Below are 16,630 nucleotides of genomic sequence, written 5' to 3' on the forward strand. Positions count from 1 at the left end.
GTGAAGCACTCTTTTGGAACGAACTGATTTCTGCCAGCTGTGCATTTTCTTGTTCTCTTGTTTTAATTTTTGTAATTCTTGCATAGATTGGTATATTCCCCTCCATCAATCCTTCTCATTCATGATTCCATCTAACCTGTTCAACCAAACCACTCCCTTTCCTGGTACAATTCCTTCTTCCGATCATCATGGCTATTCTCCTTCCTTCTTTCAACCTTCACCTCCTTCTCTACTAGATCAACCACAAAATTGTAAAAGAAAACGTGACGCTTATGAGTCATCCTCACCTTCTCATTACTATTCATCATACAATACTCATGAAGACTATGATGTTCTGTCAAACTCGGATAGTGATTATGCTGACGATGATGAAGAATTATCATCATCAGCAAATACAAAAACAATAACACCATTATCGGAAACTAAATTGGAGCATCCAGATCGGAAACGAGTGAAAGGCTTCAATAACCAAACTTCCAACTCTTCTGCCCATCATCACTTCAACAACGGAGACCCTTCAAACAAGTACCTCTTTACTCCTCCTCCCCAAACACTCTTTTATAATCAAATCTCACCCAATGAGAGTGGGGCCCTTGCTCAGTTCAACTCCATGAATATTGATGATGAAATGGGTGATGAAGGGGCTGCAACGTCGTTCGTTAACGAAGGGCAAGACGAAAGCATTCTTTCAGAAGCTATTGACTTCTCAAATCCTTATGTTGTTCAGCAATTCGAATACAAACGAAGACAAATGTACAATCACAAGCTTAGACAAGCTCAAGAAGAGAAACTTCGAGAAAGAGAGCTTATTTCTGCTCTCCAAAAAGGTGAAACAAACTTTAAACTTAATCCCGTGCTGAAATCACTCCATGACCAACGTCAATATAACAGATCACCAAGAATAAATACCTCTAGCCCGTTCTACTGAACACTAAAACCAAGCTTGAAATAAGGTGAACTCGAGTTTTACTTCCCTTTTTATTAATGTTTGAATTTTGAGCAAGGTGGCACCTTGTTTTTTAGACCTTCATGACAGCAAAATTCACTCATTTACTTGATAATTTCACCTAAAATGTTCTTCAACAATGATAAATTTATGGTCTTTCCATAACTTCGTTGTGATGCTTGGTAGCCTTTGCCCACACATACAGGGTTGAGTAAACTAACAAGGCTGGGCCAGCATCGACAAGCAATCTTCTAGTTCTGACCCACAATCTCTTTGGCAATCCGTCAAAGAAATGTTTGAAAACATGTTGTTGATTTGGTGAAACGTGTCTATGGACTCTTCCCTTCAACATCTAATTAATTTTGATACAAACATGTTCGGAGAAGCGCAATTCAATATCATCCAAAAAGTAATTTCGGCGGTTGTTGGTAAGAGTATCCAATCATCATCATTGAAAATTCAGTCATCCACAGCAATTTTTGAATCATCCAATAAAGAATTATCAATTTTCAAAAACATTGATATTGACAAAATCAATGTATAGAAAGAGTATTCAATATTGTCATCATTCCAGTTTGTTGTTTTTTAGCAAGAATACCAAAACGTGATGGTGGCCATATTGCAATGGTTTGTTCCGTTGTTGATGATAGTCAGATGGAGAGGAGGGAAACAACACCTACCTTCGTTATGAATTTTTTTGGACTTTTACAACATTGACTAGCTTGCTCCAACAATACTTATGATGAGAGAGCACTGGATAGACAATCAATCCGAATGAAAGCATGAAAGGGAACAATAATAACATTTCATTGAAAATTATTGTGAAGAGAAGCATTGATTTTGAGATGATAAACAACAACAAACAAAAAAATGGTACGGCTGCGCATGGGCGAAAAAGCCTCTCGTTTCACTCTTTTGGCCCTATTTTCGAGCATGTTAGTGGCCAATTTGTATGTGATGGGAAGAGCCATCTCAGGAAATCCAATCCGTAGGTTTGATTCAAATTTTGGAATTTACACAACTTCCGATTTGTTTCTCATAAAATAGGAATTGAAGGTTTTGAAACAAAAGAAGAGGGAAGAAAGACATTTGAAAAACTCTATCAAATCGACAGCTATGAAAAAGTGAAGCAAGAATTTATGGACTCTGTAAACTCATCTCCCAAATCACATGTTAAAGATGAATCTACGAAAAGAAAGACAACAAATACTGCAGAACGGAATCAAAACACAAAACCACCTGTAGAGGACGAAGAGTCTTTCTACATCAAGATTAAGAAATAGAACAAAATTGAGTGTGATTTTTGGACGAATAACTATGGCATCTACAAATCATGAATGAGATTTGAGAGGACTGTTTTATAGGTTCGAGGACAATATGCTGAGCATTCTTGCTCGAAAACATCTCGCCAACAACATCTCATCAACAGTAAACTGTCAGGTCATCTCAAAGCAAGACTGAATTTCACCTTAGAAATATGTTTTAGGCGAGTTCCCTTTTCTCTGTTACAATTTAAAGCCATGATCTGTCATCGTTCATCATCACCTCTTTTGAAAAGTGACACTGCAAACTCATCAACAAAAACAAAAAATGAGCGGAGGTAAGTGAGATTGATCGCACACTTGTTTGGGATCGATAACAAGCAACACATCCAATCCTCTATGATTATTATTTTTGATGATCAATGAATGACCAACAACAACAATCTGTTTCTCTCCTTGTTCGTTTGAATGATGATTTTGATCACTTGCTTTTATCATTATTGTGTTTGTTCTTTTCAAAAATATTAATCTTTGGGTTCATCATCATCACGGTGATGGTAATATTCCTCTCATATATGATTTGAATTCAATTTCATCATTCTTTATAGGCCATCACGAATCCATTAACGAAATTCTTCAGAAGGACACTGAGGACGAATCTCTCAGAAAATACAAGGAACAACTTTTAGGTGCTGCTGCCAAGGGAGTTCCAAAGACTGACGATCCTCGCCGTGTGGTTGTCGAGACATTTGGATTGAAATTCCCTGACGGAGAGCATCCTGACATTATCAGAGAAGTAGACACTCCCGAAAAGGTTACCAAATTAGAAAACGAACCAATTAATATCAAAGAAGGAGTGAAATATCAATTTGTTGTTACATACAGAGTACAACATGATATTGTTCCTGCCTTGCACTTTGTAAACACTATCAAGAAGACTATGGTGACTGTCGATCAACAGGTATGTTGTGGATGTTCAATTATATGAAGTGCTAACAATGACTTCTTGAATTCAATCGGTATTATCACTTGCGAATAATGTTTCTACATAGAACACAATGATGGGAAGCTATGCTCCACGTGTTGAACCTTACACCTACAAGTCACAACCTCAATATGCTCCAAGTGGAATGTTGGCTCGTGGATCTTTCAAGGCTAACACCAAGTTCGTTGACGACGATGGCAACACCCATTTGGTACGTACTTGTTTTTTGAATTATTCATTGTATTGATATTGTTGCAATTAGGAAATGAACTATAACTTGGTCATTAAGAAGGACTGGACTGATTAAGCTGGTCAATGATTTATTTATTTGTGAATAAAATAGAAGTTTTTAATGTATTCGTGAATGAGTCATAATTATACTATAATTGTATTCTGAATAAGGTGATAGAAGCTTTAATTCACACCTTCTTTTTTGAGCCATTGGTTGTTGCCTGCAGCTTTGCTTTCAACTCTTGTATTGAGCTCAACAATTTTTCTTGTTCTTTCACGAGCAAGCTAAACTCTTTGGAATCCTTTTCTGAGTTGTAGCTGCTATCGCTTACAAAAGAATGAAAAAGTCCTGTTGATCCCAGGGAACTCTTGGGCCGTTCATGGTGACTCGAGGAGGGCCTTTTGTTTGTGGTTGGTGTAGAGGGGCGTTTGGTCATTGAGGGTGTAGACGGTCGCTTGGGAATATCCTTCGTTTCATAAGAAAATCTTGCTTTTACTGCAGATTCTCTGGCCCTTAGTTCCTCTCTTATCTTAGAAGCATTCTGCATCTTTCGTTCTGCAAGCTCTTTTCTTTTTTCCTCAATTCTTCTTCTTCGTTTTTCCTCCTCTATGGAAAACTGAACTTGCTTGTATGTGAGAGGTTGGATGGAGTCAGAGAAAACTCTTGAGTGGATAGGCTTTGGTTCTTCCTTCTTGGTTTGAAAAGTAATTCTCATTCTTGGTTTAACAGCTACTTTGTTTTCTTTTTTGACCTTGTCTTCTAAATAGCGTTGTCTTACTTTCAGGCGTTCTACAGATTTCAAAATTTCATTCTTGTCTTTGAGCGTAATATGTGATTGATCTGGTGGTTTGTAAAGTAATTCATGTTCGTCCTCAGAGCTGCTTGGAATACTTTTTGACGAAGGTTTTGAAAAAGGTAATGGAGAGGTGGGCCGAGATTTTTGATTTCTTCCTAAAAGCTCAAATTCAAGCTCTTCGTCTCGACCGTATGAATTTTGGGAGGTTGTTTGAGGCACGGATTTTATGGTCCGTGTTGTGGTTGTTGTTCCTTTTACCAGATTTGATGAGCGAGCAGGTTTCGTATCAATTTCTGATTGATTTAATTTGTATGGAATTGAGTGATTTTCTCCTGACGAGTGATCAATTAATGTGCTGAAGCCTTTTTCTTCTGTTGTTTCTTCGTTTTGATAAGAATGTTCGATCAAAACGAGCTGGCAATGGTCACAGGAGTTGTCCAAAACAATATTAGATTCACCAGTATTTTGAAGTAAATGAACATCATCTAATTCTATTAAGGAGGAGCTGCTCATCGTGCTTCTCGGAGAGGTACTACTCCCGAGAGAAATAACTTCTGCCTCATTGAGAGATAGTTGTTCTTCTCTCATTCCTGGCGTTGTGCTTATTGAATGATTCAGACAATCCATCAAAACTGAAGTAGCAGAACCCTCCATTATCATCATCACTATCAAAATTGTTTTTCAAATCCTCTTGCTTTAACGTTGGTTTTGCTCTCAAAAATTGTAGAAATTTATCATAATAAAAAGCGGTTCCTTTTTCTGCTTCAATTCTTTTTTTTACTGCTTTTATCTCTCTGCAGAAAGAAGAAGCAATTTCGTTCGTGTCCCAAATGAAATACATACAAACCCTTCCAAACACCACAATCTTTGAGAGCTAGATGTTACGACGACATGATTCACCAAAGCCCAAAATTAAACACGCTCTCTACAATTTTAGGATCTTGTTTGCTTGGTTGAGATGGGGGAGAATGTTGGTGGGGTATGGTCTGGGCTTCCGATTTCCCTGATGGTTGTTGTTGTTGTTGTTGCTCGGAGACAATTTTCGGAGGCAAGTCGTCATTGTTGTCGTCATCGTTCTTATTGTGGAGTCCGGAAAAGAGACCTCTAAAGCTGACGGATCCACCTGTGGTTGTGGAAAGTAATGAGAATGATTTTTGATGAGATTTGGGTTCTGGAGTTGCTGATTGTTTCGACTCCTTCTTGTTTGTTGAATGTTTGTGATGATGACGTTCTTCTTCTTCTTCGTCGTCGTCATGAATTGGAAGAATAGGTTCTAGAAGACCCTTAAATGATTTACCAACAGATAATAACTGTCTATGAATTTCAATGACTGGATGAATTTTCACTGTCTTTTCATGCCCATAGAGTTCTTTCTTAATGGAAATCAGCTGATTTAGTACTGTTTCTGAGTCTGGTCGATCTCTTGGGTTTTGACTCAGCATTGAAATGATAAGCTCTGAAAAACCAATATGGTAGTGTTGACATTTCGTTCGAATGTCTTCATAGAAATTGCTTGGATTTTTCATGACTGAAATGAAAGGAGAAATTTCTAAAAGATCACATGATATGGTTTCTAGAAAGACAATTCCAAGTGACCATATATCAGATGCATAAATATAATTCATAAACAGTGAGTGAGAGGTTTGAGGGGATGCAGATGGTTGGTTAGATTGTGGTTGAAGACTTTTAGCACTCTGTGGAGGAGACTCACAAATGTCCTTAGCTCCAATGTGACACTCAGGAGATTGATACTTTTTTGTGCCACACGAAGAAAGTGTTTCATTGAAATTAGAAAAGGATCTTAAATTATACACAAGTCCATAGTCTCCAATTTTGCATTTCTTACCCTTATTCTCTATTTAAAAGACATTAAAAGATCGCATTGTAATCATTCCATTCATAACGAAAGTACGAAATAATACGTGTATATAGGATTATTGCTCTTCTCAAAGCACGAATCAGCTAATAACAATCAGCGTTCCTTACCTAAAAGAATATTCTTGGGCTTTATGTCACGATGCAAAAGTCCATTATTGTGAAGATGATTCAACCCAGATGCCATTTGAATAAACAGAGAAAGTAAATGAGCTTGTTGTATGGATTGATGTTGTTGCTTGTGTTCCAATATGAAATGTTCTAAATCTCCACAATCTAGATATTCCATCACAAGACACAAATCAAATAATGAAGTGTAATCTTCTGCTTGTTTTGCAAAATAAATATCCTCAATTCGAACAAGATAAGGATGATTGATGTTACGAACAGGCCAAAATTCAACGAGTGCATCATTTGCATTGTTAATATTACCACAAGCAATTTTCTTAATAGCAACAATTGTATTGTTTGACTTTCTTCGTGCTCTGTTGCAATATTGTAAAAGTGTCATGTTATTTGTATCGAATAAAGTGGAATGATAATAATGGTATGTATAAATGTTTTAAGTGTATATAATGAAATAATCAAACACATGCAAAGAGAGTAATCATTGTTCATGCATTAACAATTTTTGTCATCACAAATGAATGAACGCGAATTAGAACAATGGAAAGAGAAAAACAATTTCCAAATGGACTTACCTATAAACTCTTCCAAATGCTCCAGAACCTACACACTCAAGCAGCTCATAGTGTGTATCCTCATAATAATTATCAGTACCTGTTTTCTTATAATCAAAATTACTGTCATAAACGACCTCAGAAGTGTGTGATTTAGTGGTTCCTTGTGACAGGATAAACGAATCATCAAATGAAATGGTTTCAAATGAATTTTTCGAGTCATGATCAGAAAGTGAAGCACTACTCGATCTTCTCAAGTTATTTTCATTCCTCTCTGGAGGTAAGATCAATCGCATTGAAAGAGAAATAACTCCAGTTTTGTCCTTTCCACGCTTCAGATTGAGCTCTATTGAATTCACTGATTTTGAGCGAAAATCTAATAATCTGTTGAGATCATATTTACAATCACCTAAAAACGAGACATGTGGATTACATTTCACCAAATAGTTATGCACAAATTCAGAAGCTCTAGAAATATTATCTAATTGAATGACAACATGAGGGAGAATCTTTTTTGAATCCATTGCAGCATGTTCCAACGAGTTGAGATTCGAATTGCTTCCTAAATTTGATTTAAAAATGTTTTGTACTTGATTAAACTCATTTTCTGAAAGTGGAATAATTAATAACACCTTTTCTCCATTCCAATCGAATATAAACCCATCACTAAGAGGGGTTTTTCGAATTCTGGAAGATTGAACCGATGGTAATTTAGAAAGATCATCTTCTAAAAGCTCATCCTCTTCTTTAGGTTTGACACTAATGGTCAACATGGTATCAAAGATGGAGGCACTAAAATATTGAGTAAAACTCAAATCACTTCGTAGTGACACTTTGCCAATTGTGAACTCTACTCCAATGCTGTTATATGGAATGATGATGGGTTTTTCAACCTCTTCGGAATGTTTCGATGAGGACTCATCCGAGGTTTTCACACCAATGAATTCTAATAGACTTCTTCTTCTCGAATGTCTTCTGCTTGATGATGATTCATCGGTGGTGTTAGGTGTTGATGTTTGTGGTGGTGATGGTGAGGAAGGTGATAATGTCGAATGGGGATGGTGATGATGAGATGAATTGTGTGGATGTTGTTGTTGCCGTTGGATCAATAACTCATTATTTGAATGAGGTTTGTTTTCGTGACTCGTCGAAGTGTGTTGCTGTTGGTGCACCTCCGAGGTTGTTGTTGCTTCATCGGATCCTCTCAACGGTGAAAGTAGATGGCGAAGACTAAACATTTTTTCAGCGTGTTCGATCGGCTCATCATCTGATCCAACAGCATTCTGTGAACTTGGAAAGAACAATTTCAACAACCGATCTATTTATTTACAATTTGTGCCAAGAATCTTATTTACGTCACGACATGATGTCAGCCAGCTATTGATAGGGTTGTTGGACGGGTCTATATCTGTCATGCGTGCCAGGAACAGCCTCAACATGTGAAGCTCCAAACAATTTTTCGAGAGCTGAAACGAGGTTTTCATAGCCAACTCCAGATGCTTGCAATAAATCTTCAAAAGAAATGTCCCCATGCTGCACAATGAGGTCATACACGATGGGAATAATGTCTTCTGGCTGTTGAATGCTCGTATGATTGTGAGCTTCTCTTGTTCCTTGTTTTGAAAGAGGCCCAAATTGATAATGAAGATGGGCAACAATACAATCTAACAAGTGTGTTGTAAATTCATTGAAGTCGCTTACATAAGACATGTTAGCTCCCAAAATATACCTAGTTCCAGTTTTATCATCACAAGCAATACTTCCGAAAACTCGTACAAACATATTTGGCTCAATTTCAAATTTCTTAAAATCCAAGTAACATCGTACACAAATTCTGCCAGTGCCATCATCAATGAACAAATCCATACGATTTTGAGCAGTCTTGTGGAATTTAATAACTTGTCCGACAACCGTAATCTGGTCAAGGATCTTTTGTTTGGGAGCGTTCGGAATGTTTAGAGAAAATTTTGTGAGTGAAACAGCTGGACAGCTTATTACTTGACGAATATTTAGTGGTATCACTGTGAGTGGTTCCTTTTCTGGAGCCTGTTGGCCTAGATTGTGTCCTGACGTGTTGTGTGGGTCGGAGCCATCATGGGATGGATCCATCATGTTGTTGTGAAGCATTTTTTTATTGAAATTTTTTTCCAGCACTTGCTGGATTGGTGGCAATTCTCCAAATAACGCTCCTCAATAAAATTTCAACAAAACATTAATCTCATGATTTTGCAGTTCCAATGAACTAAATTATAATGGAAAAAGAGAAGCCATTTCGATTTTCGAATAGCATATCAACAACAGATGAATATAATTAATTGAAATAAAATATCGATAGGGAGCATGGTCTAGTGGTATGATTCCTGCTTTGGGTGCAGGAGGCCATGGGTTCGATTCCCATTGCTCCCCTTTGATTTTTATTTTATCATTTGTTGTGAATCTTTTGTTGTTTTAACAAAGGTGCATTGTTGGAAATGATATCTCGCTTGTTAAAAGTCAACATTTAGTCCTTTCCTATTGTATAAATACAAGGATGAAAAGGATTGAAATATCTTAAAAAAATCCATCAATGAACTTGGAAAAGCTATTCTTGTTTTAAAGACATAATATCTCCTTAAAACGTCATCATCTTTGAAGCATCTTCAACGATAACCAGCACTTCACGACAGTAAGGAGAATTATTTGAGGTTCTGCAATTTGAAGGGGCTTGAACCTTCTCATGAGGATCGAGTCCCAACGTTCGCTCCATAAAAAAACTCCAGTCAGCAACAACGTGTCATAACCGAAAATTTCGAATTCAAGTGAGCACTAAATGGGCAACAAACGTTCAATTTCAATTCTATTTATAACCGAATACTTTTAAAAAAGACAAACCAAACCTGCTTGTTGGTGATAACTGAAATTTTCGAAAGAGTCATCTTTGCGTGTGTCCCTTAAATATTGCATGACCTCCAATTCATTCAAACAAAACAACAACAACAACACTTGCTGTGTATACACAACAAATTGTGTTCTACCTCTCATTGCCACTACTACACAACAACAAATGTCGCCTGCTCATTCTCTATTGAATCATCATCAACATATTCCTCTCTCCGATGTGTTATCCATCGATATGGACCAAGACAAGAGATGTGCTGTGATGAATCCTTCATTATTTCTTAAATGTAAATTGAAAAAGAAAATCCAAGAAGAGTGCGATCATTATCATCACTGCTCCACAAATCATTAATCATGACGATGCATCAACAACCACTGTGTCGAAGTTGTAAATAGATTTGGCACGTGTTGGTTGAAATAGAGTTTAATGATCGAATGTCTGTTCAACAACAGGAGATAGCTATGGAGTTGGCCTGGGTGTACATCATCCTTATATTGTATCAGTAAATGAAAGAGAAAACAATCATACTTCTTTCTCTTCCTTAGGAATATGTGTTTACACTTGTAATAAAGCACAACTCGTATTTGAAACAACATCTTTATTTTCATGTCAATTAAGACCCATAAATCTTAAAAAGGTCCTTTTATTCGACTGGATGGTTATTGCAAAATCACCAACAGTCATTCTCTTCTGTGAGCATTTCATCCAAAAACTCCCAAAATGAAATAGTTGCTTCATACTCGGGACATTCATGATCGTAATCACTTTTGGCAATTTTCAATGTATTTCATTCGAGTTGTTGTGTTCAACATAAGGACAACAATAAAGAATCATCCATTGATGTGTCGTCCACAATGACCACGATAGACAAGTCAGACTTGTGTGAGTTTGAATATTATTGAAATTAATGAACCTACCCTGTGAGAGGATCCTCTTCGAGAATTCCATCCGATCGAACAGTTCTATAAAATGTTTGTCCATTTCCTCCTCCATCATGATGAAAACGCAATAATTGAGTTTTACCTTCATCATCATCGTTGTCATCTTCATTGAATATTTCACAAGCAAGCGAACGAAGAGTGTTTGAAGACACAACACCATCTTCCCATGCATCAAGTCTTCTTCCAAATTTAGTGTAACCATCATGCACTGAATAGAAGAGAGCCAATGACTTGGGAATCATTCCCCAACCTTCTTGTTCCACTTTAAGGGCCTTTTCATATGGTAGAGGTACTCCTCCACTATGTAAACCCACTTGATTGTCTTCACTAGTCTTGTAAATATAAAGCAAATACCATTCCGGAGTATTGTCATTGTCTTCATCACATTGTTCACGAACCACATATAAGGCTTGAACACAATTTAACAAGAATTCCACAAGAGTTGGTAAATGGCTCACAACAGGTGCCCACACATGTTCAATGACTTGTTTCACATTATTCACATCAATCTCTGGTGGAAATTTGAAGGGTGAGGAGACCTGTCCAAGCTTGGCAAATACAGAGACAGGTTTGTGGAGGATGGCTTGTAAGATGAATGGAGCCTTTTCAAATTCATTCCAATCCAAATCTGAGCTTTCCTTAAATTTGTTAATGACTTTCACACGATATTTCCATTCATCATTTGCACTTGCTTGATTATTGGATTGATTGATGATGAGTGCTGTATCGAGTTCTGTTTTTCCATATTTCATTTCAAACATACTACGCCACACATTCTCACCATTTGCAACTTTGTGAAAGGATTTGCACGAAAGCATGAAAGGAGTGATTTCAGCGGGTGTTAAAAATCGGGCAATGTTTGAAAAGACATCTTGATTTTCCAAAATGGCTCTCGCATTGGTGGTCAATGGTGGCCACTTGGGTTCACCCTCCATTTGTTTTCGTTTCTTGCTATTATTATCGTTGGGTTCAGCCTGTTGCCATTCCAATTTTCTTTTGATATTTTCTTCGACAATCTTGTTGACGGCTTTGGTATGTTGTTGAAGCCATTGTTCGAATGCAGCATTATCATTCTCCGAAGCATGAGTCCGATAACATTTGGAACAATAACCCTTGTTGGCTTCATTTCCGAAAAATCCACAACCCGCTGGAAGATGATTCGAAGATATGATGAGCAACAAGAGAGAGCTCTTCACCTACCTCTGCAAGCCGACATTTTTTTGTAGTTGATTTTCAAAAGATCCGGAAATGGAAATGGAGGAGAACGATAAATTTCCAATATTTTGGCGAAACGTTGTTGTCTTTTGTTCTGACAAAATCATTTGTTGAAGGAAACGGTTGCATGATGTCCAAATGATTTCGTCTTCACTCCTTTTCATCTCTTCAAGTATGGAGTTCTGTTAGATTGCTTGTCCTCAGTCTCTCTTTAAGAATTGTTCGTTTCATAAAAATAGGACATTTACACCTCATGCCTCCACGCACGTCCTCCGATACATCAAAGAAGAGACAAAAAGCTGCTATTGAATCAAGTAGTAGTAGTAGCAGTGAGGATGACGATTTTGATTTGATTGAAGAGGTATTAGATGATTCCGAGAGCGAGGACGAAATTGAATTCAAACCTCGTCGTGCATCTTCTTCTTCCAACAAGAAACAAAACTCCACTCAAAAGAAAAATACAAATTCATCTTCTTTGTCTTCTTCATCTAACAAGAAGAAACAAACCACAAACAATAGAAAAAAGAAAAAGAAAAACAGCTCAGACGAAGAATCAAGTAGCAATAGCGATTCCGAAGAAAAGAACAAAAAGAAATCAAAAAAGACCGACAAGAAGAAAACACAACCCACAGAAAAAGACAAAGAAAAGATGAATAAGCTTTGGGAAAGATTTGTCACTGGCAAACCACGATTATTAATTGGATGTCATGTGGCGTTTGGCTCGCTTGGAATTGAGCATGCTCCATTGGCAGCTGCAGAGAATGGATGTTGCGGAGCATTTGCATTGTTTTTAGGAAATCAAAAGACATATGCTCAGAAGGATTACACGGACAAACAAGTTTCTAAATTCATTGAAAATTGTAAAGCTTTGAATTATGACAGGGATTATTTATTGCCACATGCAAGCTATTTGATCAATTTAGCAAATCCTGACAAGGAAAAGTTAGCGAAATCAAAAACTCTATTTCTCACAGAATACAAGAAGTGCGAAAGATTGGGTCTGAAGAGGTATAATTTTCATCCTGGATCTACCGTAGGAGAAACGACAGTGGAAAATGGATGCAAACAAATTGCAGAATGTATTAATTGGGCAAACTCACAAGTTGATAATGTAATATCCGTGTTAGAATGTGTTGCTGGAAGTGGAAATACCATTGGTCATAAATTTGAGCAATTGAAAATGATTATTGACCATGTGGAAGATAAGAATAGAGTTGGCATTTGTTTAGACACGTGTCACATGTTTGCTGCTGGCTATGATTTACGAACACAAGAGGGATGTAAAAAAGTGTTTGACGAGTTTGATCAGATTATTGGATTCAAATATTTGAAGGGAATGCATCTCAATGATAGCAAGGAAAATCTCAATTCCAAGAAGGATCGACACGAAGATATTGGACAAGGTCATCTTGGTTTAGAGGTGTTTAAATACATTGTCAACAATCCAAAATTTAGAAATATCCCACTGATATTGGAAACTCCAGGAGGAAACTACATTAAGGAGATTGCAGAGCTGTACGATTTGTATACAGGAGAAGAGGACGAAGTAAAGCCAAGCAGTAGTGAAATTTCGAACTAATTAAACTTGGTTTTGAATTGTAGATGAACCTCTGACTCGATCGTGTTGCCAAAAAACAGTTTATTGGCAAAGGCACTTGCAAAGACTCACAAACGTATTGTTTCAAAATTGCAAAATGTTGAAGGTCTAATAAATCTTTCCGTAAACATCAAAACTTCTTCTCTTATGGTGTCTGCGCTTCTTGTTCCATCTCTTTCTCTTGTTATGTCTTCTCTTTTTAAGGAAATTTCTTCTCTTCTTGAAGGAGTTTCTTTTCTTCTTTGGCCAACCCTTACGATAACGACGACCATAGAACTTCTTTCCTCTCTTCTTAATCCAACCCTTTCTCTTGTGGAATCTTCTCTTGAATCTCTTTCCGCCATATTTCTTCCAATATTTCTTTTGAACTCTATTCTTTCTGTGGGATCTTTTCTTGAATCTCTTACCAAATTTCTTCCAATATTTTCTGCTCTTCTTTCCTTTGAATTTACGTCCATAAGTATCAAACTTTTTGAATTTGCGAGAACGACGGTGTTTTCTTCCCTTTCTTGGAAGATAAGTGGAGAGTGCAGAACTTTCAGCTTGGGTCACTTCGGCAGAGCAAATCATAAAGACTGCTAAAGACAAGGCCAACAATAATGCAAGAACTATGAATTTCATTCTTGTTGTTGCAGACGATTTTTTTTGATGGGAATCCTCATCGAAAGGATCTTCAAGGTGCTTTTTATTGGAAAGTGGAATGCAACAAAAATGGACGCAATTCTTTTCAAGGCTAAGTGAAATTTGGGTTTATGAATATATTAATCATGAATAAATAATCAGACCATCTCCATTTATGATGTTGTCATAGAGAAACTTGAATGAAAAGTTCTGTGATATGGGAACTCGATTTTGTAAATTCAACAAAGACATTGTACATACCTCTACAGTTTTTTGGGCACAAGTCTCAAAAAGTTCGCGACGTGTGATCAAAAATTGATAAAGGAAACTCACCTTGAATACCATGTGAAAAGAGGTCTGTGATATTTTAGATCAACCACAAATGAATTGTATTGCTGCCTTCCATTGGATTGGTTCTAAACTTCTGAACCGCTTGCCCGCCTTTTTTCCCGCCATCATTTGGTACAATTTTGTTGTCCTCCCACAAAAAAATGCTCGCAAACAACCTTTCTTCCGATGATCCAACGTTGGAAAGGACTTATCGTGGTCATCATGGAACGATCACGGGACTTAGCTTCTGTCCCAGTATGAAGAGAATGGCATCGGTAGCCATGGATTCAACATTGTATATCTGGAATTTCAAACCAAATCTGAGATCATACAAATATCAGCAACATGAAAAGGGTGGCGTTATGTGCGTTGAATTTTCCCCACTCACTGGAAAGTTGGTGGCTACAGGAGGAAGAGATAAAACAATTAGACTTTGGCAACCAACTATTGAAGGCAAATCCACTGTCATTAGGGGCCACACAAATACCGTTCGAAGTGTACACTTCTCAATGGACGGAAAGCGGCTCCTGTCGTCATCTGATGATAAAACTATCAAGGTAGGTATCACACAAGACTCATGATATAATTTGGGTAGTTATGGTCAATTGCTAACCAACAATTCATCCAAGTATTCTCTGGTCACTCCAATTGGGTAAGAGCCACAGACTTCTCTCCTGACGAACGCTTAATAGTGAGTGGAAGTGATGATAAAACTGTTCGATTGTGGGACATTAAATCGAACAAATGTATCATGTCATTGGTTGAACATGCTGACAATGTTAATGACGTGCATTTCTCACCAGATGGAAACTGTTTGGTTTCTTGCAGCGTTGACAAGACTGTGAAAGTGTGGGATGTTCGTTTGGCGAAAAAGCTTTTGCAACATTTTACGGGTCATGAAGACACAGTTAACCAAGTGAGCTACCATCCAAGCGGTGATTACATTATCAGTTGTAGCACAGATCAAACCATGAAAATATGGGACACTCGCGAAGGAAGGTTGTTTTATACAATAAGTGGACATGTCAGCCCAACAACTGCTGTCACATTTTCTCCTCTAGGGTATGTTTTCGTCTTTCTGCATTGTCATGTGTTCTAAATTAGCGTGTTGTTCATGTTGTTAAAATCAGTGATTATTTCGCAAGTGGAGGTGCAGATAATTTGTGTATGGTTTGGAAAACTAATTTTGACAAATCTCTACCAAATTACCTGTTCGAAAATAACCTGTCTCCACCATTTTCCAATGTAAATACCTACGCAGGAATTGAAGAAGATCAGATGGCAGAACGATTGTTTATGGGAACTACTGGTCATTCAGAAAGACCAAGCTCGGCTCCTGCACAACAACGGTCTGTTCCAATATCAAGCAGCAAACCATCAAGTTCAACAACAGGCAATCCTCAACCACCAGGAGCCACTTTCTCAAAATTGCAAACATTTAACTCTGCAAGTTCGTCCGTTCCTCTTCAACAACCACCTCAGATTGCCCACAGACAACAACCTCAAATACCAAGTGCCTCAAATTTCCAGAGTGTTTACTTTCCGCCACCAATTCAAACTGACAATATTCCGCCCTCACTTGCTAATACTTTAGAACATATTTTAAGGCAACTGGATATTATTACACAAACAGTGAAAGTGATGGAGGATCGACTTACTTTGACAGAACATAAGCTCTGCAAAATGGAAATCAATCAAAAGAAGATAATTCAAATGGAGTTAGCAAACCAAATTGCTCATATGAATGTTCAGCAACAACAGCAACTCTATCCACCTCAATCACAACACAACAACTTCCAGCCAAGCTCTACATCTTTCACCAATACTAGATTGCAAGAGACACCAATACTTGGTCCAACTCCTTCGTTGACATCATCGCCCAACCTGTCCAACTCTTCACATGCATCATCTCAACATTCTTCACCGAAACCAGTCATCACTAACGAACATGAAGACTCACACGACGACAACACCATCTCCAAGCCTAGGACTCCTTTATCTAATGTGAATAACCTTGTGACAACACCCATTCAGTTGTCATCACCACTTTCTCTTCAAAATGACAAGCAATAACATTATAACAATAAATCTTCTAAACTTTTTAAAACAATTTAATTTTATTGAAAGTTTGATTGACCTCAAGCGGGATCGACTTTTTAAAAAAATGCAAAACAAGAACAATACTCCACTCCGATATTTCGTACGTATTCGTCTAGCCAATTTTCTGTGGACGCAAAAAAATCAATTAAAAATTATTTTACAAGATTTGTGG

The 16,630-nt window shown here is 37.4% G+C and overlaps 10 protein-coding genes across 10 annotated transcripts; 5 read left to right on the forward strand and 5 right to left on the reverse strand.

The window, feature by feature from the left end:
• Positions 1 to 121: 121 nt before the first annotated feature.
• On the forward strand, positions 122 to 928 carry FDP41_000631 (uncharacterized protein; the record flags this gene model as incomplete). The annotated part of the gene is made up of 1 exon (XM_044709931.1): positions 122 to 928. One exon carries the CDS (start codon positions 122 to 124, stop codon positions 926 to 928), a length of 807 nt encoding a protein of 268 aa, XP_044569445.1.
• Positions 929 to 1,816: 888 nt separating this feature from the next.
• On the forward strand, positions 1,817 to 2,229 carry FDP41_000632 (uncharacterized protein; the record flags this gene model as incomplete). The annotated part of the gene is made up of 2 exons (XM_044709942.1): positions 1,817 to 1,934; positions 1,994 to 2,229. The coding sequence occupies 2 exons, from the start codon at positions 1,817 to 1,819 to the stop codon at positions 2,227 to 2,229; spliced, it is 354 nt and encodes a 117-aa protein (XP_044569446.1).
• A 307-nt stretch (positions 2,230 to 2,536) lies between these two features.
• On the forward strand, positions 2,537 to 3,500 carry FDP41_000633 (uncharacterized protein; the record flags this gene model as incomplete). The annotated part of the gene is made up of 4 exons (XM_044709953.1): positions 2,537 to 2,546; positions 2,817 to 3,169; positions 3,261 to 3,404; positions 3,456 to 3,500. 4 exons carry the CDS (start codon positions 2,537 to 2,539, stop codon positions 3,498 to 3,500), a joined length of 552 nt encoding a protein of 183 aa, XP_044569447.1.
• A 112-nt stretch (positions 3,501 to 3,612) lies between these two features.
• On the reverse strand, positions 3,613 to 4,875 carry FDP41_000634 (uncharacterized protein; the record flags this gene model as incomplete). The annotated part of the gene is made up of 1 exon (XM_044709964.1): positions 3,613 to 4,875. One exon carries the CDS (start codon positions 4,873 to 4,875, stop codon positions 3,613 to 3,615), a length of 1,263 nt encoding a protein of 420 aa, XP_044569448.1.
• Positions 4,876 to 5,117: 242 nt separating this feature from the next.
• Positions 5,118 to 8,014, reverse strand: FDP41_000635 (uncharacterized protein; the record flags this gene model as incomplete). The annotated part of the gene is made up of 3 exons (XM_044709975.1): positions 5,118 to 6,076; positions 6,208 to 6,581; positions 6,798 to 8,014. The coding sequence occupies 3 exons, from the start codon at positions 8,012 to 8,014 to the stop codon at positions 5,118 to 5,120; spliced, it is 2,550 nt and encodes an 849-aa protein (XP_044569449.1).
• A 139-nt stretch (positions 8,015 to 8,153) lies between these two features.
• FDP41_000636 (uncharacterized protein) lies at positions 8,154 to 8,903 on the reverse strand (the record flags this gene model as incomplete). Its single annotated transcript, XM_044709986.1, has 1 exon — positions 8,154 to 8,903. One exon carries the CDS (start codon positions 8,901 to 8,903, stop codon positions 8,154 to 8,156), a length of 750 nt encoding a protein of 249 aa, XP_044569450.1.
• A 1,421-nt stretch (positions 8,904 to 10,324) lies between these two features.
• On the reverse strand, positions 10,325 to 11,811 carry FDP41_000637 (uncharacterized protein; the record flags this gene model as incomplete). The annotated part of the gene is made up of 3 exons (XM_044709997.1): positions 10,325 to 10,418; positions 10,572 to 11,742; positions 11,796 to 11,811. 3 exons carry the CDS (start codon positions 11,809 to 11,811, stop codon positions 10,325 to 10,327), a joined length of 1,281 nt encoding a protein of 426 aa, XP_044569451.1.
• Positions 11,812 to 12,063: 252 nt separating this feature from the next.
• FDP41_000638 (uncharacterized protein) lies at positions 12,064 to 13,389 on the forward strand (the record flags this gene model as incomplete). Its single annotated transcript, XM_044710008.1, has 1 exon — positions 12,064 to 13,389. One exon carries the CDS (start codon positions 12,064 to 12,066, stop codon positions 13,387 to 13,389), a length of 1,326 nt encoding a protein of 441 aa, XP_044569452.1.
• Positions 13,390 to 13,515: 126 nt separating this feature from the next.
• Positions 13,516 to 14,028, reverse strand: FDP41_000639 (uncharacterized protein; the record flags this gene model as incomplete). Its single annotated transcript, XM_044710019.1, has 1 exon — positions 13,516 to 14,028. The coding sequence occupies one exon, from the start codon at positions 14,026 to 14,028 to the stop codon at positions 13,516 to 13,518; it is 513 nt and encodes a 170-aa protein (XP_044569453.1).
• Positions 14,029 to 14,519: 491 nt separating this feature from the next.
• FDP41_000640 (uncharacterized protein) lies at positions 14,520 to 16,431 on the forward strand (the record flags this gene model as incomplete). Its single annotated transcript, XM_044710031.1, has 3 exons — positions 14,520 to 14,915; positions 15,197 to 15,420; positions 15,489 to 16,431. The coding sequence occupies 3 exons, from the start codon at positions 14,520 to 14,522 to the stop codon at positions 16,429 to 16,431; spliced, it is 1,563 nt and encodes a 520-aa protein (XP_044569454.1).
• Between the last annotated feature and the right edge of the window lie 199 nt (positions 16,432 to 16,630).

Source organism: Naegleria fowleri, assembly GCF_008403515.1.
Source record: "Naegleria fowleri strain ATCC 30894 chromosome Unknown tig2, whole genome shotgun sequence".
Taxonomy (NCBI): Eukaryota; Heterolobosea; class Eutetramitea; order Acrasida; family Naegleriidae; genus Naegleria; species Naegleria fowleri.